Genomic DNA, 23,564 nt, shown 5'->3' on the forward strand with positions numbered 1-23,564 from the left:
GAGGGGCCAGCCCAGGAAAGTAACCAGCCAAATTCCACCAGCGAGGCTTCACCCACGTTCTGTGAGGACAAAGACGCAACCTACTTTCCATCACCTTTACATCCCCAGGCCCAGTGCAGTGCCTGGCACATAGGAGGATACTGGGAAATGTTTCTGAAATGAATGAATGAATGAAAGGAATGAACGAATGAAGAAATGAATGAAGGTCCAAAATTTTAAAAACTCCCCAAGCAAGTAAGGGGTAAGACCTCCAAATCCTGTAGTTTATGAAATAGGAAATGTGTATTCCAATTGCATTTTAATTCTGGTCCATAAATAAGCCTTTATGAGCAAAAGCAATAAGAATTTTAGATATGCCCACTGTTCCCACAAAGGCCAGTTGGGTTACATGTGACAGAACATGACAGAGTGTCGAATTTTAGTTAGTGACTGGAGATGTTTAAGGACTTCTGAGAAAGGAGCACTAGGAAGAGAACATTGAAATGTCAACATAGGTCAGGGTCTAAGGTGCTGCAGACAAAGACCTCTGGCTAGGAGGCGATGCTGGATGCACAGCATGCACCACACTGGACACACTTTTGGGGTTTTCCCTAAGAAAGTAAGGTGTTTCTTGCCCTGACCTCACTCTCTCCATCATCCCTTGAGACAGGGAATCCATGTGAGTGGGTCTGCCAAGAAGACCAAGTGAAAAAAATTAGAGTGTTCCAGTGATGGTTTGAGTGCCAGGTCCAGGTGCTTTTACATTCATGACATCGTTCAGTTGTCATAATAATCCTACCATGTAGGATTTAATATCTCCACTTTATGGATTAGAAAATTGAGGATTAGAGAAGTCACCAACCAGTGCTCCAGGCAACTGCAGGTCACGAAGCTATGACCTTGCCTCCAAAGACTGATGACTAAAGGCTGGAAAGTCTGGCTCAACCTACTCATGTGCATATCACCTATGAATTAGCATAGTCAACAAATACTAGAAATGTTACAATTGTTTTAACTTTTCAAGTGAAATTTGTTTTTATTGTGAATTAATTAATGACTGAGAAGGCCCTTTCTTCCTATATAACATGGGTTATTTTTATTTTTATAGCATATAACATTATTACAATATTATACACATACATATCAGCAGACTCTTCCTCTTTTGAATGACAATTACTCAAACTCACCCCATTGACAATATCTAACTCCTCGGTGAAGTCTTTCAATAATTGCAGCTGTGCTTCTATATTCAAGGACTGGAATCAAGTGAAATATTGACCCTGGTCAGCTCCGATTCAGAGATTTTGATATACCAATTGTATTCCTATTCAACAATTTGTACATTCCATTCTAATTGCATCTGGCTTACTACAGAGGTTGAGTGTTTGTTGAGAAAAAAGAACGGGGCAGGAGAAGATGAGAGCGAAGCTTGTGTTCAGTTAAACATAAGTACAGAAATTCAACAAACCAGTGAAATTCATTGTTTTATGGCTCATCAGTTGGTTCAGCTTAAGTCCTTGGATAAACTGCATAGAAAAATATTAAAATATTACCGTGATAGTGAAATTACTGCCTCTAATAAAGAATGGGTAAGCAGAATCTCCAGTTATATAATTTTTTTGATGAAGGCAATTCCAACAACGTGAAAGCCACTGCCCTGGGTGATGATAAGCAAATGGTGCCTGAATGTGAAGGTCATATTTGGCTTTAGCTGATTTCAAACAAACAAAAACAAAAAACAAAAACCCTCCACTACAAATGATGATTTTGGAAAATTATTTCACCCCTGGAATCACATGTAATGAGGGCATCATCCTTCTACCTGCATCCTCTTCATCCTTCAAGCTCCCCCATCATGAGGCCCAACCCTCCCGGGGTTGCACAGCTGCACCCCACAATTCAACACTGAAATCTCGAGGTTCCTCCACCACATCCGCACTGCACATCTGCCCTGAGCAAGTGTTCCCTGACCCTCCCTCAAAAGACCGAGGCCCAGTTCCACCGCACAGCTGAAATTAGACATCCAGTGCATTGCACGGGCCCGGGCAGGGATGCTTGCTGGAGTTGACACCTGTCCCAGTCAACTCCCACCTTCCTGAACGGCACATGCACCTCGGTAGGAGACGAAGCAAAATTCTGTGGTTAGATACTTTTACGTGGGAAAATAGTGAACTTTAGCCGGAAGGTGAAAATACATTTCTTTTCTGTACATTTAGAATTAATGAATCCTATAGACCTGTGGAAACTGCTTTTAAACATCTGATTTTCCATTAAAATATAATTAAAATCAATGGCAGAGAGAAGCTTTAGTTATTTTTACAACGGCACCCCCCCCCCCTTGGCAGGAGAATATTTGTTCTGTATATTTTTAAGAGGGTTTGGGAGGCATTAAATTATGCTTTCATTGTATTCCATCAATGAAAATATAAGACACAAACATCTTATTTCTTATTATAAGAAACAAATAAGCCCTTATTAACTGTGTGTGCATTCATGGGACACACAAATGGTCTCGGGCTGAGCTTATAGTAAAGCAAATTAAAATTAGTGTTTTGACTTCTGTTCATTATAAAGTAGATACTAGCCTAAAGATTCCTAATCAGTTGCCAAATATCTATCATGAAGGAATATGCAATGCAGAATGAAATCGCTGTCCTCAAGAGAAAGCTCTGAGAATTCTTTTAATCTACATAAGGACAAATTTGCCTTTCATCGCATTTTGTAGTAAAATCCAAAGCTTCATTTTGGCTTTCCAGCCACAAGTTTAAGTTCCCAAAATGAAGAGCTGGCATGATGGTTATTCAAAGAAAAGGCGAAGTGTGAGTTAAGCACGAAGTCAAATGCAATCCACGTTGTGAAAATCGAAAAACCAGTGATCTGCTGTGATGTGGGGTCAGTCATGGGATGCCTCCTGTTCCTATGTGCGGTTGGTGTCGAAGTTAGACATCATCAAGAGGTGAAAATTTGGGAAGACATTTCAAGGATGACGGAAGCTCTGAGTGAGTGAACAGATATTCTTCGTGCAGAATAATCCCCCGTGGCACTGGTTTGCCGGCAGAGCAGAATGTTTGAGACCTCACCCAGCAGCCACGCGCGGGCATAAATAGTTCTCAGCACGAGAAACACAAAGGCCGCAGGATCCCGCGAGCCGCAGGGGGTGGGGGTCATTTTTTTGACGCCGCTGCCCTTAAGAGTTCCAGTCCTTCAGGCGAAAGGGGCAGATCAGGCCTTCGGGGAGGACCCTTGCCTGGGAGAGGGAGGGCAGTGCCCCAGGGGCCGCCTCCGGTGCCTAAACAAAGAAGACGGTCTTCTGAGCGTCCGCCCTCCCCGCCTCGCCGCGCAAGGACCCCGCGCTCCTGGGCCACTTCCTCCTGCAAACCACTAGCAAAAGCCAATTTCCACCCAGACGGCCGGCTGCGGGCAAAGGGAATAAAGCGCCGGTGCCGCCACGCTCTGCACTTGGCTCTGGGCCTGGCGGGGTCTGGCGCGGCCGCAGACACCTGGGTGACCTCGGCCGTGGTTGCCAGCTCTGCTCCGACAGAGAGTCTTTTTATTTGTAGCCTCCGCCTTCTCACCACTGAGGCCGCAGGAGAGGCTTGCTGCCGGGGGCCGAGTTCGGTAGACAAGGGGGCAGCGCCCACAGCAAGCCGGGAGGAGGGAGGCGCGGGGCCGCGCTTGGGACCTGCCGCTGCGCGCCAGCCTGGGCAAAGAACTGCCACCTTCTGCGGGCGAAGCGGGTCGGGATGCAGGGCGGCAGCGGGGCTGGAGGCGGCTACCTGGGTCCATACCCCCATGCCCTGCAAGGCTCCTTGGCCCTGCTTCTCCTCTGCCTCGGCGGGAGACGAGCAGCCTCGGTTTTACAGAATTTCAGGGTCGCGTCTCCAGCGCCCCGGGCGAGGCCACTACGTTTAGGAGCGCTCGTCTTCGCTGCGCTGTGTACCGTGTACACACTGGCTCCGTGCGCGAGACCCTGATGTGGGTTAAAACTCCACTTCACAACCCCCATTGATACGGGTTTGACATCTGTTTGCCAGAGTGTTTTGCACTTAGCCTAACACCCGCTATTAAGTGACAAAATTGTGGCAGCCTGTCAAAGCCAGCTGACTGGCAGCTGCTCCGCTTACAAAAACCATTCAAATATTTGCAGGTTTTGAAGGTTTATGCAGTGTTGTACCCAATCTTTCAGCGACTTAACATGTAAAATATAAGTCAAAGTTTTAAATCTGGATTCCAAAATGTTTCCATTTTCCATACAAAAGGAAAAAGCTTTCAAGGAGCCTGCTGGAATGGGTCCAATTCCAACGTGTCTCCGCGTTTCCCGCCACGAAATTCCTGCACAAACCCGGTTTTTTAAAGATGTCAAGGACCAACTTCCTCTTGTTACCAGCATCTTGGAGGACTGAACTAAATTGCCTTAAACTCCAAGGGAATACAGTTTCTCAAAAGTAAATTTAAAAAAAAAAAATCCCCAAGTAAAGAAATGTACCTGCTTAATTTTGCTTTTGACACTTAGACCAAAGTGCCTTTGGGGGAAAACGAGTGCTAGGAAGAGTGTTCCTAGTCAACATCTGAGCTCTGGCGGCTTCCAAAACACTCACTCCTCCACTCGCACTTCTAAATAGCTTAGTCCGATTAAGAAATAATTTGCAAATGACATAGTGTTTCTCTAGATTAAGATCCATCGAGTGAAGTCATGTGGGGTTTTTGTCTCCGAGATTAGAGCCAGACAGACAACGATCTCCTGCAAACTGCAGCTGCGGACAATGGAAACAAAATTACCCTGCGTTTGTCCGGGGGAGATGTGTGCGTGGGTCCGCGCGCCTCGCACCGACACTGAGGGCTGGCACGCCCTTACTGTCTTTCAACTGTGCTGGACTTGTGCGTCCTTTTTTTTGTTTATGTTGATAAACATATTGCCTTGGGTGTGAGGGGCTCACAAATCCTCTGGGCAAACGTGGGGTCGTCATTTTCAAAAAGGGAGTGAGTTTGCTTGTGATACATTTGCAAGGAGTCTCAAGGGTGGTGGTCTTAAGTCCGAAGTGCTGACAGCCTCACTCAACTGTGGGGAGGAGGCAGAGAGGGAGGGTGGAGACAGAGACCCAGACCCCGAGAAACAAGTGTGGCTCCAGCGCAGGAGCCTCACAGAACACATTTCCTCCTCCGCCTTCGGCTCTGCGTGGGCTAGTCCTGCGCTAGGGAGGGCAGGCAACGAGGTCCTCCGAGGCAAGGCTGGGGCTCCGCCTGCAGAGGGAGTGACAGCGCGCCGTGAGATTCCGCGACCCAGGCAGGGGCGGCCGCACCACCCCGGAGCCCCGCACAGCCCCGCAGGCCTCCCCTCCCGCAGTGCGCGCCTGGAATGCGGGGCCGCCTGGCCGAGGGACGTTTACCTGGAGAGCTTTGTGTCCACAACACTAATCCTTAGACACTGCTTCGTTCAGCAGCTGCCGTTAGTCGTGAGGGCACTAGTGTGGGGATAGGGGCGAATTCAGGAGCCTGTCACAGAGCAATATTAAAAAAGGGGAGGGGAGCCCGAGCTGCTACCAGGGGAGGCCTGGCGCGGCGGCGCCCACGGCCACGGTGTCCCCGCTGCAAGCCAACAAAGCCGAGGCGCTGTCCGCGGGAGAAGAGAGCCCAGCGCGGGGACCGGCGCGGGTGGGAGTGGGGGCGCGGCGCGGAAAATCCCAGGGAAGGACCGGGTGGACACGGGACAGGAGGGGGGTGACATCCTCCCACCCGGGGGTTAGAAAAGGCCCGGGTAGTAGTTCCAGGCGAAAATAGGCAGCCCTCTGTGATGACAGAATTGACAACTATTTTTTTGGGGGGGGCGGGGGTTGGACTTCCGAGTCCCTCGGGACGGAGGCGCAGGGGAGCAGGAGGGGTGCCCCGTCCCTGCAGTAGCCTCGGCCCGAATCCCGCAGGCCAGGCCGAAACGCGGGGGCGGGGGCGCGGGAGGAGGACCCGCGGCGGGAGGCGAGAGCGAGCGAATGGGGAGAGGAGCGGGGAGCAGGAGGGGACACAAGGGAGAGGGGACTGGGGAGCGGCGAGAGGAGGACTGGAGACGCGGCTCCACCTCCCAGCTCAAAACGGCGTCCCAGCTGCTCGCAAACCAACTGCTCGATTCTATTCACTGTCGAGTAGGAACAAAAAAGTGGCTATTTATTAGAATACTTGTTTGGTATTGTTCCGCGCCACACAAAAGGCGTTTCATTATGTGGAGGGATCTCCTTTTTCCAGAGAGAAACAATAACTTGAAATTGTCTTTAAAGTCTTTTCTATCAATAATAAATTTCATTTTCTTGTCTCTCTCGCCTGCACTGTGTGCGCGCGCGCGAGGCGAGGAGAGAGGCGCGTGTGCGAGTGAGTGTGCTAGCGGGGGTGCGCGTGTGAGTGTGCGCGTGTGTGTGCGTGCGCGTGGCACCGGCGCCCGCGGCTACGGGGCTGGCGCTGCCGGAGCCGGGCCGGACCGGGATCCGTGATCTGCGGCGCTCTGGGCACGCTGGCCACCAGTCCGGAATGAGTCGGGGCTCCGGGAGGTGCCCGTGGGCAGAGCGTTAGGGGCGCGGCCGTGCCAGACCCGCCCTGGGGACCCGCTGGAGCTGGAGGAGGAACTAACTGTAAGTGTGCCTCGAACTTACGCGGGGGCTTCAGCCCGCCCGGGGCTGGGGAGCTGGGCGGTAAAGGCTCTCGGGAGAGGGGCGCGGTGTCTCCACGGTTACTTTCTGTGAAGGAGGATGGGGTGTCTCCGCAGCTTTGGGGCCCCGGGAAAGGTGGGTAGATGTGGTGGCCACGGCTAGCGGACTCGCCGTGGGGCACATTTGTCATTTTCTTATCAGTGCGTTCACTCCTCCCCCATCCTCGGCTTTTGGGATTGGCCACCGCCCAATGGACCCAGACTGTTTCTCTCTGGGTCGCCATTTTTGGGGAGGGGGAGGGAGGTCGAGCCTGTGGATTTCGGGGAGAGGTTCGCGTCCGCCACAACTCCGCGCCCCCTCCCCGCCCCTCGCGGCTCCCCCACCCTCGCGTTCGGCAGCGCCAGGCTGCGCTCTCCGCGGTACACACCCGGCCGCGCCGAGAACTAAATCCGCGGGCTGAAATTACGTTTTAAAAATTAACATGTTGAAGCGTGTGCCATTTAGTGAGAGGTGTTTTGGGCAAAGAATCAATTTAACTGTGACTGACCGACGGGCTTGACTGTATTAATTCTGCTACCGAAAAAAAAAAAATCAATGAGCCGCAAGCGTTGGACTCGCAGAGCTCCCGGAGCCTGTCCGAGAGCCCCATCAGCGCGGCCCACGCCTCAGTCTCGCCGCCGCAAGGTGGGATCCGACGCCCAAAGGAGGGCGCCCCAAGGCGGGAACCGAGCGGGCCGCCCTGGGAGGAGTGAACCCCGCCCGGGCGCACAGCTCTGTGCGCGTGTCCTCCCTCCTCCAGCGAAATCGCACCCGCTTTGCCTCCTCTTGCAGCACCGCGCGTGCCTAGGTTCTCGGTCTGCGCAGCTGGGAGTCTCCCCAACCAGCGCCGCGGAGCCGCCCGCTTCCGCCCCCTCTTTCCGCGGGTTTGAGCCTCCCGTGGAGAGGAAAGGTCACGAAGTTTCAAAGGTGAAATGGATTTTCGGCGGTGGCTGGTGCTGGACTCAATGGGCAGGGCGGGGCAGGCCTGGCAGTCATCGACCGGAGCAGGGACCCGGCTGGCCGCCTCCCCTTGCAGGAAACAGGTGTTTGAACGCGATAGCGGCCGCCAGTCAACTAACGCATTAAAAGCTCGCTTTATAACATCGATTTCCTGGAGTGCGGTGGGGCCTGCGTTCTGGAAGCTCCTTTGTGAAAGGCGGGGTTGGGGGAATTGCCCTGATGGTACCCCAGTTGGCGCAGAAGATCCCCAAAACTCCCTGTCACCGCAGCGGCGGACAGCGGGGCTGCCCAGGCCGATGGGAGGGCAGCTTTTCCCTCCCGCTGGGGTGGAAAGAGGAGTCCTGCTCCGTTCCCCACCCAGGACAATGGTCCTGTTACCCCGGCCTCCTACCCTGCACCTAGGGCCTGGCATGCAGAGAACGCCCGCAGCAGAGGGGGAAGCCTCCAACAACTGGCGCGTGTCCCCGGAGGAGCTCCGCCTGGTTTGGAAGGGTGGTTAAACAGGGAACCAGGAGGAAAGCAATTCCGTTGCCACCCACATCCCCTGGGCCCTACCAGGCTTCTTCCCCTGCTAGCGCCTCTCTCGGATGCGAGGCAGTCCAGGTGGCAGGGCTGGAGCAGGCAGGCACACAGGAGATGTCATGCGTACCTGTGAGGATGAACAGAGAGCCTTCAGATGGCCTAGTGCTAGGATCTTGTTATCACTGTCATGGAAACGGATGGAGCCCTGTAGGGAGGCTGCCACGGGAGGCAGAGGGAAAGGGGTTGGGATGGAAGGGAGGGGGCTGGCATCTGGGCGGCTGGACTTGCTGGTCCTAGTCTCCCTCCCCGCAAGGAAGAGGAGGCCCCGAGAACCTTGCCTTGGCTGTGCTGGGTCTGAGGGAAGAGGCTCCAGGTGGGGGGCCTTCCTGTGCCTACCTGCCTGATGGCAGAGGATACATCACCTGAGAAGGCAGGCTGTAACCAGCCTCTACTCCAGAAGCAAATCTGCTTGTGTGTTCTGAGCATTGAGCATAATTGTAAATAGCTGAAAATAATGAAAATGCATAGAACCCCTACCCTGAAACCCACGCACCCCTCCACTGCTGCCTGATGGGGTCCTTTGTCTGGGTGGGGCTCCTCCACTCCCCAGAGCCATGGGAGCCGGTCCAGAAGGAGTCAGCCCATAAAGGGACAGGTGGCCCCTGGGGAGTCAGAGTGGCGTGTTTCTGCTGGCAAGAAGAGGTTCAAATCTCCCTTTAGCTGGTTTAGCAGAAAACTCACCTATGTTTGCCCACCTTTTCTCACTGCCCCTAAGTTGAGATTTAGGGTCAAGCACCATCCAAAACAGGGCTCTTTCCCTGCCTGATCTGCCAAACCTCCCTCTATCTCATTTAGGTGGCACTCTCTCCCCAAAGCTAGTGTCTGTCCTGTGAGGTATCTAACCCTTTCAGGGTCGGCGCAGGCCATTCGCGTTCCCCCTGTCCGAAGGATGCTGCCCTGTCTGAAGGATGCTGCCCTGTCTAATATAAATGTGCTTTCCAAAGAGGCCCTGTGCCCAGGTAGTCACAGGCCTCCACCCAACCTGAGGGAAATCTGATTTCTGCTCACAGGACAGCTGGTTTCTGTCTCTTCTAGGTAAGATAAATGGCATTCAAATGGGGCCAAGAGGCCCTCTATTAGCTCAGCGTGCAGGGCACTGGCGCTGCGTTAAAGCCCCATCCCACAGCCTGAAGATTTAAACAGAACCACTTTCCCCATTTGCTGTTTTCTGAAGTAAGCAACCCATGCAACTGAAAGGGCTTGAAATTGTGTCAAAGTGATGTTTTAATCTCATTGAAAAGTGTATTAAAGGACAAGATGTAATTTATGTGAGACGCTTCGATGAAAGCAGAGATTGGAGTGGATGGTCCTTTCACTCGTGTGAACCTCGTGTCATGTTTATATTGAAGCCTGTGTAGCTAATCTAATTTGCAATAACAGGGATGGCCTGTAAGAAAAAGCATCTCTGATTTCACTTTATTTCTTTTCATATAGAAATTCCCTATGACTTGTCTCCTCTTGTGAGTGATGCCTTTTCCATTTGAGGGCTAATGAGAGAGGATGGAGGAAGGGCCTGTTGACTCATAGCTGCTGCACTGGATTGCAAGCAGCCCCTGGTCACTGGCTCGCTGAGACCAAGCTGGTCGCCGCACTGGCCTGAAATGCTGTTTTTGATCCTGCAGAGTGAACACTACAGCAGCCCTAGAATGTCAAATCCCACCTGCTCTTCCACACTCCGGGGAGCAGGAATGGGGGTGTAACAGGCCAGACCAGTTTGTTTCTCCCCAGAATTTCGGCTTTCCCAGTTTAGTCAGATGTCCTGCACTCTTGGACGTTTATAATCGGCAGTTTTTAATGGGAGTGGTTATGAAGCTACCCCAGATTCACAAAAGTCTGATCTTGTACCGGCTCCTTACACTGTTACAGAAACAAAACACACCTAGTGCTCAGAGGAGGTGCTTTGTGTGCTCAGGATGGCATCGAACACAAGCATTCTCCGTCAATAAAAAACAACATGCGTTAGAAAATTACAACTTTTGTACAACGTAAAAAGGTGTATTCAAACTGTTAATTACGGGGGTTTGTGTAAATGAAACTTTAGCAGTGACCCATTTAATTTTGCCGTAATTACTGACAAAATAAGACAAGGCTGAATCACAATACGGTATGTTTATCTTGAAGGAGAATATTGCGCTGACGTGGTTAAACCAAAGAGTAAGAGCAAAAATTTAAAAGGGAGGTGCAGAAGTATAAAAAGTGCAAAAAATCACACCCTGAAACCATTTGGGTTAAAACCGCGGAAGACGTGGCTGAGGCGGCTTCTCTAAAGAACTCAACCACATTTGAAAGGCGCAGGCATTTTCTCCTCAAAATCCGAGGCTCGAGAACCATCTCCTCTGGCAGGGTCCAGTCTCAGCTCCGCCTCTTGCCTTCTCACCCAGTTGGGCATAACTTTTGCGGGTCCTAGAAATCTGGGCAGCAGAAGAGTGAGGAGAACGCTCCCAGCCGGCAGCCGCTCTGGGCGTGCACCCGCCACGCGAAGCCAGAGGTTGGACGACGCAGCCGGCCAGCCGCGGCTCCCGGGGGACCCCGAAACCGCCTGTGGCTCAGGCCCTACTTGGCAAGAAGAGATGGGGGAGTGAGAGGAGGGGTCACTGTTGCTCTCTCGCACAATAGACTTCCCGCAGGCGAGTGCGAACGGCCTTTTGCTTCCTCCTTCTTTTCCAGGACCCTTAGCGACAGGAGAGGAAGGGAAGCGGCCCGGCGGTTTAATTGCCAATTTCCTGATGCAGCCACAGGGCCCAGCAGCGGTTCAGCCTAGGCCACCAGGTCCAGGCCTCTGGGCAATAGGCCCGGCGCCCCCTCGAAGCACCCTTTCCCGCCGACCCCGCAATCATCACTGTGAGCTCGAGAGTGTGGGCAGCCTGTGGTGCCCAGAGGCGCCGGGCGCTCGGCGCATCCGCCGCGCCCACAGCGCTGGGGACCGACTAGGGCTGCCCTCGGCCAGGGGCACTGTGCCCGTTTGAGTGGCACTCGGACCTGGCGAGGGGTGGAAGCCCAGGTAGAGCTCGTGTCTTTAAGAGCCACCCGACAGAACTGCGCGCTACATCTGCGCCAGCTGGGCTGGGTGGGAACAGCGCAGAATAGTCCGGTGCCGGGGCGTATAGAGCAGGTAGGCCCAGCCGAGAGACTTCTCGGAAAGTTTCCCACAGAAGAAGGGCCGGGCAGGCCGAGCGGCAGGAAGAGCCGGTGCTCCGCGGCGAGGCCCGAGAGGCCTGGCACCTGGCGGCCTCCCAGCTTTGCTCGGGTCTCCCGCCGCCTCTCTCCAGAGCCGCCCGTAGCTCCGTGGGGCGGAGGGTGCAATGCCCCGCTCTGGTTCCAGCCTTTTTCCTCCCCTTGTCTCCTCTTTCATTCATAAACCTGGTGGCTACAGACGCAGCTTGAATATTGACGTCTCTCACCCAACTGCTCTGCCGTTAACCCAATTACAGAATTCATCAAGAACTGTGTTGAATTATCTCTTTCCATACAGTATCAGCATTAGCCTAATTAAAAGCTATAATGTCTGATATAATGATTAAATCGTTAGCTCTGCTGTAGGGAAGCAATATTTTGTTTTCCCTTCAATTAGAAGCTGATTGAGGTTTTCAGAGCAGGTCAGCTGTGAAATTTGAATTATATGTGTGAGTACTGCTCACAGGGTGAGCCCCTACTCCAAAGCTCCCAGAGCTTCTCCAAATGCTTTCACCCAGAGAGCTCGGAGGCACACAGCACGCGCGCGTGCGCGCGCACACACACACACACATACACACAGTTGTTTGCTCTTCGATTGTGAATGTGCGGCTCTCCACACGAATCGCCCGAAAGAAAGCCTGGGTCGCTTTTGAGGAGGAGTTTCTTGACCCTTCCCCGCCAACGCTACTGGAACGGCCTCCAAACCAGGACGCCTAGTCAGGCAAAGGAGAGAGTGGTGCGCCGGCACGCTGACAGCTCTGCTGCTATCCCTGATGGCCAGGGCTCTCTTTCCGTTCTCCTTCCACACACCCCCTTTCCCTGGCCTATTATTTTTTTCTCCTCCTTCAAAACCAAACCAAACCACCACCAACAAAAACTTCTGTGCTACTCTGGCTTCTCTGGTTTTGTTTGGGAACAGTGGAACCAAGGTAGCCCGGGCCAGGGCGCAGATGATGGGCTCAGAGCGCCCAGGGACCCAAGAGAGAGGAGCGCTCCTCAAGAGCCCCCTGGCCATCACCCGAACGCGCGCTCCAGGCCCTGGAACAAGGCCTCTGGCTGCCAGAGCGGGTGAGGGGCGCAGAGGCGGCAGAGAGCGGAGAGCCCCGGTGTCTCCGCGAGGGCGGCGGCGGCCAGCAGACGGCGATCGAGGAGCGCGCCACGGCACGGCCAGCGCAGACACGCCGCGGGGTCTCAGGCCGGAGCCGCGCGGCCGGGTCCGCTGCCTCTTTGCCCCCCATGGCTCCGCGGGAGGAAACCGGGCCTTCTCCGCCCGCCCTCTCGCTGCGGTGTCCCCAGCACCCCCGCCCCGCCCCCGCCTGGTCCCCACCGTCGCGCTCCCCTCCCTCCTCGCCCTCGCTCCGCGCCTCCTGTTGGCAGAGATGGCCTCGAAGGCCTCTTCCAACTTGAATGGCTCTTTCTTCTTCTCTCTCCCGCGCTTTCTTTGCCGCCTTCTCCTCCTCTCCTTCTGACTACTCTTTTCTCTTTCAAAAGCTCCGCCTGGAAACTGGCGGCGTCCTCTTCATCTGCCTCCTTTAACTGTGGCCTCGGTCCTCTGGGGCGACACCAGAGCGCGGAAGCCTCAGCCCCTCGGAGATCCGGGGAGGCACCTAACATGGCCTCAATCCTCCAACCGGCCCCAGAAGCTGAACCCAGGAGGGCAACCGGTTGTGGTGCGGCCACATGTCCCTGGAGAGTGTCAGCAGGACAGGTCGACTTCACCAGGACCACGAAAGACAGAGTAGAATTTCTGTCTTCTTTCACTGTCCTGCAGAACTCCTAGCTTGTGCATCGTGCTCCTTGCTTGGGACTCGGGACTGACACTGGGCACAGAAAATCCACCTCTAGATGCCTCAAAGCTCGCTTTCATGCTGGGGGGGTGGGAGAGGGGAAGGGGGACAAAAGCTAAAAGTGCTAATTATTCCATACAGACAGTTAAGCTAATGGTGTTAAAGTCCAGCACTCAATTTATTTGAAAGTTGAGGGTTCTTGCATAATGGCTTAACCTATCACATATATACAGGCATATATGTGTGCGTGTAACTTCTAGGGATGGCTTGGTTCTGGATTGGCTTTGAAGATTATGACCACAGGTTACATACAACAATAGAAAGTGTCTTTATCCACATTTCTAAGTTGATCTTCGCTTTGGTATTTTGAGCAAAGAGGCACAATGAAGTTTCTGAGCTGCCAAAAAAGCAAGTTTGGTCAATCAACAGTGAGAGTAACCCTGTGCCTGGGGGTCTAGACTTAATATGACATTACTTGGGAATAGGGAAGTCAGTGTTCAAATCTCCAGGAGTCCAGCCTTTGGGAAAGTACTGGGTTTGAAGGCGGTAACTGCCAACTTGGCTGGAGGTGGAAGGGAGAAGGAGGTGCTTTTCAAACTACTTTTGGACTGTCTTCTCTCTTTTTAAAGAGTCACTGAGGAAAGAGGTTAGAAGGAGCAAGAAATTGAGGCTTCCAGAAGCCATCGATCACCAGCAGGAGTTAACATTATGCTTGTCAATCCTCATGCCAGGAATGAAGGCACAGAGGTCTAGCATGCAGTGCCCTGTGCTGCCTAATTGGCACTGCCTGCTGCTGCCAATCATTTATCGCTTGGCAACAAGTTACACCTGCAGCTTTGGTTTAATACTTATGCAGGTGGCCACACATAGTGTGTGCAGCCGCTTGGGCCTAGGGAACATCTCATCACTGAAGAGGGCTTATGGAGAGCACCCTGAACGTTGAGCACTAGTGTGATCTCATACGATGCTAAACCATTTTCCTCCTATTTAGATGCTCTGAAAAACAAGGGTAACGTCGTATTTGGAAACAATTTTCAGGACTATGGTAGAAAAAAAGTAGAAAACAATTTTCAGGACTATGGTAGAAAAAAAGTAGACCATTTCAAAGTCAGCTATCCAAGTTCCCCAAAGCATAAAGCATTCCTGCAAAGCACACTGGAGTGCAGGGTGTTTATAAAATAAATTGCTCCATTGATATGGAAAATAATGTGCCAAGCCTGATTCATACAAAGCATTTTCAGGGAGTCTTAAGCTATTTAGTTTAAACTCTAAATTGAAAAGCAGAGGAAAGAAATCTTTCAACTGCTAAGTGGATAATATAGTTTATAATTTGTAAACCATTTCCTTTATTTCAATCTTGCTGACTTTCCATAACACACTGGATCTCACTGCACACCCATTGCCTCCTAAATTATCAAAGAAAAAAATGGGGCTATAGCATTCCCAAACAATATTCTTGCTCCTTTTTTGTTCATTCACAATGTAACTGATATTTGTAGGTAGTGCATGGAACAAATCAACAGATTTAACAAACTCGACTGGTGAAATAAGAAGGTAGTTGGAAACCCAGTTTATAACCTAGATATTTAGTGAAAAAATAAATATAAAATGATGTTCCCTTTCTAATATAATTATATATTATTTGATGAATTTACTATGAAATGCTGAATGGCCTGGAATGAAAGCAATTTAATCTGCAGAGAGATCAATTTGCTGTTGCACTTCACACTGCAGCAACCCTGCAATAATAAAACAAACCCTACAGTAATAATCATAGCAATTGAGAGGAAATAAAGCATTATTCTTTTACCTTGGACAAGCAACAGGGTCAAGAAATTCACAACCTCAGAATTTTTTTTAAGAGGAAAAACAAGGTGTCACGTGTTCGCTGCCCAACAGACTCAAACATCCTATTACTCCTATTACCGTTATCATCATCCTTACTGAATATTCCTACTACAAGACAGGCAGACACGTGACATGCGGTGAAGGTTCTACTTTACCCACCACCAATCTCCATAAGCACTCTTATCTCAGGGTGCCTCGGTGAGGACAGAGGAGGAGTACTTGGGCTCAAAAGAAGTCTTTGGACCACTTTCAGATCAGTCTGGTGGAAACGGTAGTGTGAGCGCTATGCTACTTGAGACTGGGTCTGAAAATCTCTTTCACGTTCCCAAATCAAAGCCACTTTGAGGTTTAAGAATGATAACCACAGGTGAATGCCTTACTCTTTCCAGGAGCCGGGCCTTTCCTTTGCATGACGCAGACCGGTGGCTGAGACCCGGTCCTGAGGCCCCGCCTTTCATTCGGTTTAGGTGGCCCCGCGTAGCTCACGCAGTTTCTCCGTTCTTAGGCAACCAGCTCGTGGGAAATTCACTCCAGAAAAGCGTGGGCCAGATCATTATTTTGCGATTCAACAAACTTTTTCAACTGTTGTTCAGGAACTAGATTCCAGATAGATCTTGTTGTGTTCGGCCTTCCTAGAAATTCCTTTTCCAGAGGAAGAAGATCCGGGTGGGAAGAGTGCGTGACTATGGCCCCGGGCTCATTAAAAGACTCCTCCCCGCAAAAGTTTAGGGCTGATACTAAACGAAGCTATGGAGCCATGCCCACACAAATACTCCCCTTTACCGGAATTGTGGGGCCTGGACTGTGAAGGCCTTCGCTGCAAGAGCGGGCACTGGCGAACTTCAGTGCACGCCGCGGCCGAGAACGGATGCGGGGCGGGGGGGTGGCTGAGCCGCCTGATCCTTGCAGAGAACCTGCAGGGGCCCTCGGAGGGTATCCCTTGCGTCCAAGGGAGCGCCCCTCCTTTTCAGCACTCGGGGGAACTGAGGGCGACGTGCCGGCCCTGCACTCAACTTTCCCCTTCCCTGCAGGCACAGAGTTGGCCGGCGGGGGCAGAGGAGGAGCTGGGTCTTCTCCATGCCCGTTTAAACCTGGCCAGGGGCTGCGTTTCTTCCCCCCCACCCCACGACGATCCTTTCTTAGTCTTCACTTTTCAACCCAATCGTTAATCATTCGGAGCGCGCAGGCGGGGAGCGGCGAGGAGGGCGAGCTCGGGGTTCGCCGCCGCTGCCGCCGCCGCGCGCGCGCGCTCAGGAAACGGTGTGGCTGTCACCCCCTCCCGGGCCTCCTCCCCCCTCCTTCCTGCTTTGCTCCCCCTCCTTCCTCCCCTCCTCCCCGCTCTGCCGCCCGCGCCCAGTGTATCTACTCCCTCCCCACGTCACTCGCCAGCGCGCCATGCAAATCACCGCCGCCGCCTGCTCCCATTGGCCGCGGCGCGCTCATTTAATGGCAGCCCGGGCCCGGCGTATGGCTGCTGGGCCCCGCGCGCCGCCGGCCCCGCGTGCGCCTCCGCTCCGAGCGCACGGCCCCGGGCAGGCAGCGGGCAGCCCATCCCGGGCTCGGCGGCCCCGGCTCTCCGGCCCTCTCTGCGAGCCCGCGCTCCTCCCGCTGTCCCCGGGCCCCTCCCTGGCTGCACCGTAATCGCCCCCTCCGGGCCCCCCTGCACCTCCCCTCCCCCACTGGCTCCTGGCTTTCCCGGGGCATCTAGGACCAGCACATGCCCAGCGCACGCGGCGCGCCGCCCTGCTAGAAGTTGCAGCCCCCGAGTTGGAGGCCGCTGAGGACCGAGCGCAGGAGGAAGGAGACAGCGCGCGGCGGCGGCCGGTGAGGAGACAGCACACCCCGGGCCGGGCCCAGCGCACTGCTCCGGGCCACCAGAGCGGAGCTGCAACTTGGCCACCACTGCACCTGTTTGCACCGCTCCGCCGAGGGCGCCTGGGCTGCGGTGGCGGCGAAGACGGCGACCCCGACCGTCGGCCTCTTTGGCAAGTGGTTTGTGCATCAGGAGAAACTTTCCACCTGCGAGCCGAACCGGCGCCGAGTGCGTGTTTCTGCCTCTTTTTGTTGTCGTTGCCTCCACCCCTCCCCATTCTTCTCTCCACTAGGACCCCCCCCCCGCCCCCGTCTCACTCCGTCTGAATTCCTCTCCGTCTCCCTCCCACCCCGGCCGTCTATGCTCCAGGCCCTCTCCTCGCGGTGCCGGTGAACCCGCCAGCCACCCCGATGTACAGCATGATGATGGAGACCGACCTGCACTCGCCCGGCGGCGCCCAGGCCCCCACGAACCTCTCGGGCCCCGCCGGGGCGGGCGGCGGCGGGGGCGGAGGCGGGGGCGGCGGCGGCGGCGGCGGGGGCGCCAAGGCCAACCAGGACCGGGTCAAGCGGCCCATGAACGCCTTCATGGTGTGGTCCCGCGGGCAGCGGCGCAAGATGGCCCAGGAGAACCCCAAGATGCACAACTCGGAGATCAGCAAGCGCCTGGGGGCCGAGTGGAAGGTCATGTCCGAGGCCGAGAAGCGGCCGTTCATCGACGAGGCCAAGCGGCTGCGCGCGCTGCACATGAAGGAGCACCCGGATTACAAGTACCGGCCGCGCCGCAAGACCAAGACGCTGCTCAAGAAGGACAAATACTCGCTGGCCGGCGGGCTCCTGGCGGCCGGCGCGGGTGGCGGCGGCGCGGCCGTGGCCATGGGCGTGGGCGTGGGCGCTGCGGCCGTGGGCCAGCGCCTGGAGAGCCCGGGCGGCGCGGCGGGCGGCGGCTACGCGCACGTCAACGGCTGGGCTAACGGCGCCTACCCCGGCTCGGTGGCGGCGGCGGCGGCGGCCGCGGCCATGATGCAGGAAGCGCAGCTGGCCTACGGGCAGCACCCGGGCGCGGGCGGCGCGCACCCGCACGCGCACCCCGCGCACCCGCACCCGCACCACCCGCACGCGCACCCGCACAACCCGCAGCCCATGCACCGCTACGACATGGGCGCGCTGCAGTACAGCCCCATCTCCAACTCGCAGGGCTACATGAGCGCGTCGCCCTCGGGCTACGGCGGCCTCCCCTACGGCGCCGCGGCCGCCGCCGCCGCCGCTGCGGGCGGCGCGCACCAGAACTCGGCCGTGGCGGCGGCGGCGGCGGCGGCGGCCGCGTCGTCGGGCGCTCTGGGCGCGCTGGGCTCTCTGGTGAAGTCCGAGCCGAGCGGCAGCCCTCCCGCCCCGGCGCACTCGCGGGCGCCGTGCCCCGGGGACCTGCGCGAGATGATCAGCATGTACTTGCCCGCCGGCGAGGGGGGCGACCCGGCGGCGGCAGCAGCGGCCGCGGCGCAGAGCCGGCTGCACTCCCTGCCGCAGCACTACCAGGGCGCGGGCGCGGGCGTGAACGGCACGGTGCCCCTGACGCACATCTAGCGCCTTCGGGACGCCGGGGACTCTGCGGCGGCGACCCACGAGCTCGAGGCCCGCGCCCGGCTCCCGCCCCGCCCCGGCGCGGCCTGGCTTTTGTATAGACGTTCCCATGTTCTTGTCAAAAGGAAAACACTGGAGACGAACGCCGGGTGACGCGTGTCCCCCGCTCACCTTCCCCGGAGCCCCTGGCGACCGCCGGGCGCTGACACCAGACTTGGGTTTTAAACTGAACTTCGGTGTTTTCTTGAGACTTTTTGTACAGTATTTATCACCTACGGAGGAGGCGGAAAGCGTTTTCTTTGCTCGAGGGGACAAAAAAGTCAAAACGAGGCGAGAAGAGAAGCCCACTTTTTGTATACCGGCCGGCGCGCTCACTTTCCCCCGCGTTGCTTCCGGACGGCGCCGACCGCCGGAGCCCAAGTGATGCGGAGCTCGTCGTATTTGTTATAAATGTAGTAAGGCAGGTCCAAGCACTTACAAGTTTTTTGTAGTTGTTACCGCTCTTTTGGGTTGGTTTGTTAATTTATACAAAGAGATTACCACCACCACCCCCTCCTTCAGATGGCAGAGTTATATTCTGGGTTTTGTAAAACTTTCTGTATCTAAGCATTTCCATTTTTTTTGGGTTTTGTATTATTTCTTGTAAATGCATTGTGAAAATTTTATTTTCGGCGTTGCAATGCGGGGAGGAGAAGTCAGATTATGTACATAGTTTCCTAAAAAGCCTTTCTTCTAAAAACGAAAAAAGACCCCCCACCCAAAATGTTTCGAGTCAACAAATTTAAGAGACAGGGCCCATTTTCTCCATAAATTTGAAACATGCTATTTTTATGTGCATGTTTTATGAGTTCAAAATGCAATGAGGAAATCTGAAAGGGAAATTATCTGTGTGAACTAAAATAAGGGAACCCCGGGGAATGGGAGGACAGGATTTTCAAGGAACCTTTTTCAGTGAAAGAGAAGGAAGTTAAAACCTATAGGTTATTTTGTAGAGCTGAAGTGTTAATAGGGGCCGAGAAATAAAAGTATCTTCTGCTCCGGCTGTTTCACTGCGGACGGCTGGGGCTGCTGCGCGTTACCTTGCTGCAAGCGGGGCGCCTTCCACCTGGCTGGGGGTCTGCGCCACAGTTTGGTCCAGAGGAGGGAGGAGGAAGGGAAGACCCCAGTGGCGGGACCCTGGACCAGGCCATGGATGAAGGACAAAGACCAGGGCAGGTCACGGGTTTCCCAATTCCCCAGCAATTAAGATTTCGAGTAGAATTTATCTAAATGTGTTTCAAGGAAACACAATCGCTGAACCAAAACGTACTGCAGCCGAGCCCCCTCCGTCCATCCTCTGCCCCTCCCCTTGGCTTCTTTCTCTTGGGAAAACGGGCAAAATAATTGTGTTGGATTCTCACACACAGAGAGAAATACCGACCATCACCCTCCCCCGCGTGAACTGGGATGCAAGTTGCTAACCGATGTGAACGCAAAATGCCTTGTTCCTTATTCCTGACGAGATCTTGAGGTTGTTTGATGCTTTAAATTTTTTAATTATATTATTTTCTAGGTGTTTATTGGTACATTGCAGTTTTTTTCTGAAATTTAAAGTTTTCTGTAAAACTTTGTCTTCAAGTAATCTGACAGCATTAAATATTGCATTTTAAAATTATACTGTAGCAAATACATTTAAAATTAATCACAACGTTAAGATGAAATTATATTTTTGAAAAAAAAAAAAAAAACTTGAAGCCCAGATAGAAATACGTTGATTTGAGCAGCCTTAGGCTTCCCCCTCGTTTTTCTCAACACCTTTCCTTGTCCTGGAGTGAGTATGGACTGTCCGTCCAAAAGTGAGCCTATGCTATAAGTTTAATGAGAATCGAATTCAGCCTGCATTGGAGAATAGCTTTAAGTATAATGCTAATCTTGACAACTGACATGTGTAATTTTGGGAAGTCATTTTGATAATTTTGCTGAAACCACTCATTCGTTAAAGTGATTACAAAAAAGTTCAAGAATGATGTCCACTGCTTTCTAACAAGATAATAAAACCCCGCTCTTTTCTTTTTCTTCATTTTTATTTCTTTTAACTATTTGATCCTTTCTGAAGCAGTTGTTTCTGGAAGCGTCTGTGTGCCCATGGATGGCTGAGCACCACTACGACTTAGTCCAGGATAAGGGCCTCCCCAGTCCTCTCCGGGAGATGATTTGGGAAATTCTATAATGCTTGTTCTGTTAACTCACTGGGACCTTGAGGGCCCAATGGGACCTTGAGAGTTTTCTCTGAAATATACAAACTTAAAGGACTCTCTCTGAGGTTCTTTGACTGACGTGCACTCTCAGTCTGGCCCCTGTGCTCCCCTGTGTGTACCCTGGAGTTTCTGTGTCCAATTGTTGGCTTCTAGGTCTTTGCTCAAGATTAGGACGTGGGCCCCACTTTAGAGGCACAGACTATGAAAAGTTGGGTTAGTGCACCCGGACGCCAGGCAAGCGGCCTGTCGTCTCCCCGGAGGATGCTGTTAGAGTTTGGCATCTTATTGCAGGTGCTTCGTGCACAGTCAGCTGAAATGGCCAATGCCAGGTGCTCCAACCACCTTATTTCCTTGTTTTGTGGATTAGAACAACACGGAAAAAAGCAAATGTAAATTTTTAGTGACTCAATTTAAAAATATCACAGGGTGGGGGGCAAAGAAATTAGCTGAGATTCATCTCAGGATTGAGATTCTATCCCCCCTTCTCCGCCCCCAGCAGTGTCGCTCCAATTCAAATTAGTGGAGAAAAGATTACAGGAGGCCCTGAGCCGACTGTGAATTCGGTGCTTGGCCAAAGTAACACTCATCGTATTCACGGAGTGAAATACTATATGATGATAGTTATTATATGACGACTTCATTCACTTCCCAAATCACAGGGTGGTGCTTCTGTCGCTTAGTCCAATTATGTTCGCAACCCGTGTAGGGAAGGTGGATAGGAGTCTTTGAGGCCTGGTGCAAAGTTTGCATCAGTTTCTGCGGGCGACGGTGTGACTTCGTAAATCTGCCATTGCGCTCGGGCCCTGCCCTCCAAACTGAGGGTAGGAGGGTTTACTTGAGGGTTTTTTGTTTTGTTTTGTTCTGTTTTTGCCTTGTTTTGTTTTTCAACTCACCCGCCCCTTTGTTGAGATTTTGACGTCCCCTTCCCCGGAGAAACCCACCCGTACTAGATGGATTAGTTTTAAAGAAGGCTCGGGCACAGCGTGATCTGCAGGTGCGCGTCGGGAGCGTGACTGATAGGTCTATTAAAATCACGCGTGTGGGAGAACGGCACTCATGCTCCCGCGTTTCATTCCCCCGGCAAAGACTGGGCACCGCAGATTTCTGTCTCCGGAAAATTCCAGTTAATTCAAGAAACCCATCCCGGGTCGTGTGCCCCCCGAAGGCTCACTCCAGGCCAGCCCGGGCTCCAGCGCCCCCTGGACCCGGTCGGGCTCCGGCCGACTCCCGCCCCCGCCCCACCCACGCTCGGCCTGGGCCCGGGGGTAGCGGCTCCAGAGGCGTCGGCGGCAGAATTTAACCCCAAGGCTGAGTCCTTGGAAACTTCAAGTGAAAAGCAGACTTGGCCTTGGCGCGGCTCTCTTTCCAGCGTGACTCTCTGGCGAGATTGAAAGGCCAGGCCAGATGGGGAGGAGTGAGCGGGGTGCGGGCCCCGTGGCGGGGGCTGGGGGACCGGGTGCCCCCCGAATCCAGCGGGGTGGGGCGGCGTCAGGACGGAGCGAGGGTCGGCGGGGGGGCTCGCGTGGAGGCCCAGGACGGGAGGTGAGGACGCAGGCACCCCTCACCCAGTCCTCTGCTCCCGCCCCAGCCAGGCCTCGGGATCACCTCCCCTGGCCTGAGGGCGAGCTCTCCTCCTCCCTCTTCCTCCCCGCCTCCCCCGTTCTTCCATCCCTCTCTCCCTCCTCCCTCCCCGGCCCTTCCTCTCCAGCTGCGCGCCCGCCAGGACCACGCTCCTCCCGCCCCCGGGAGCCGAGCGGCGTCGGCGGCTGGTCCCGACGTGTCCCCTCCGGGCGGGGGTGGCTGGGCCTCCTCGGGGCCTCGGGCCTCCTGGGAGCACCCCCCTGCCTGAGCCTCTCCAAGTCGCCCTTTTTCCCGCTCTGCCCGCGGCTGAGCCCCGCACACCGCGCCGCTGTCCTTGGGGTCCCAGCACACTGCGTTCCCTCCCCGCCCCCGCCATCCACTCCCACCGCCTCTCCAGTCCCTGTGCCGTCTCCACCGCCCTCTGACTCCCGCACCGAGCTGCGTCTCCGCCGCCGGCCTCTCTCAGCGCGGCCCGGCCTCCTCTTTGTCTTTGAAGCTCCCCCGCCGAGGCCCGCGCGCGGCTCCCCTCTCCGTCCCTCTCCGGCCCCTGGGCGCCCAGTCGGAGGTCGGGGCGGGATGGGGCAGGAGTCTGGGGGCGGCCCGCGCTCCCCCTACTAGTCCACTCCTTGCCTCGGCCGCGTCCCCGCAGGCTCGGGGCGGGAGGGCGCAGGGGTACCCGGGCGCCCTGGGAGCCCATCTCCCTCGGGTCCGCGCCGGTGTCAGCCGCCGGCGGGGGGCGGGTGGAGATTAAGATGAGTGATGCGAGGGACGGGGCCGAGGGTTTTGTGTAGAAGGAGAGCAGGATTAGTGGAGAGAAAGTGCTGACCCGGGGTCAGCCGCAAGTCAAACCCTTTTACACTCAGCCGGCGGAACGAGCACGTCTCGGGCCGGACGGCAACAAGTGGGCGCGAAGGGAGGGGGAGGGGAGGCCGGGTACCGGCCGGGTCTGGGGTGAGAGGGGGGAGGGGGAGGGGACGCGGCCACAGCGCCCCAGGCCTTCAGCGTCCTCGGGACAGGCGCCGAGGGGGGCGCGCACCAGCTACCCGGGTGCGGACTGGGGCCTGCAGGGCGTGACTGGCTGCCCCCCAGGACTCCATCTCCTTCGTAAACACCTGCCTTTTCCATTTCCCGGGGCCGCTTCAGCTGCTCCTCTGGAGGGAAGACTGGGGAGAAGGTTGCCTGCGCTCTCTGCCCCAGAGGCTCTGTTTTAGAAACTGTTTCTTAATTTCCATAAGAAACAAAAAATCTCAGGAAGGCCTGGTTCCTCTCCCGGACAACTGCGTCCCCAGGCTTTCCAGGAATCTTCGCCTTATCCGAGCTATCTATTTCTGGGGGGGCGTGTGTGACGCAGA

At 54.8% G+C, this 23,564-nt stretch overlaps 2 protein-coding genes and 1 non-coding gene across 3 annotated transcripts in view; all 3 read left to right on the plus strand.

Annotated features, from left to right (window-relative positions):
• The window catches only part of LOC131383374 (uncharacterized), a 239,730-nt gene that overhangs the window by 185,703 nt on the left and 30,463 nt on the right, over window positions 1-23,564 (plus strand). The gene's annotated exons all lie outside the window — the stretch shown is intronic.
• On the plus strand, window positions 1,636-1,696 carry LOC116467685 (small nucleolar RNA SNORD44). The gene has a single exon (XR_004247891.1). It is a non-coding gene; the product is annotated as a small nucleolar RNA SNORD44 (small nucleolar RNA).
• On the plus strand, window positions 16,671-19,174 carry SOX1 (SRY-box transcription factor 1). Its single transcript, XM_032151343.2, has one exon. The coding sequence runs from the start codon at window positions 17,225-17,227 to the stop codon at window positions 18,395-18,397; it is 1,173 nt and encodes a 390-aa protein (XP_032007234.1). The 5' UTR covers window positions 16,671-17,224; the 3' UTR covers window positions 18,398-19,174.

This window comes from Hylobates moloch, unplaced genomic scaffold (assembly GCF_009828535.3).
Source record: "Hylobates moloch isolate HMO894 unplaced genomic scaffold, HMol_V3 SCAFFOLD_4, whole genome shotgun sequence".
In the NCBI taxonomy this organism is placed as follows: domain Eukaryota; kingdom Metazoa; phylum Chordata; class Mammalia; order Primates; family Hylobatidae; genus Hylobates; species Hylobates moloch.

What these genes read in the sequence shown, in the direction of transcription:
- SOX1 (XM_032151343.2), top strand. Translation starts at nt 17,225, where the DNA reads ATGTACAGCATGATGATGGAGACCGACCTGCACTCGCCCGGCGGCGCC.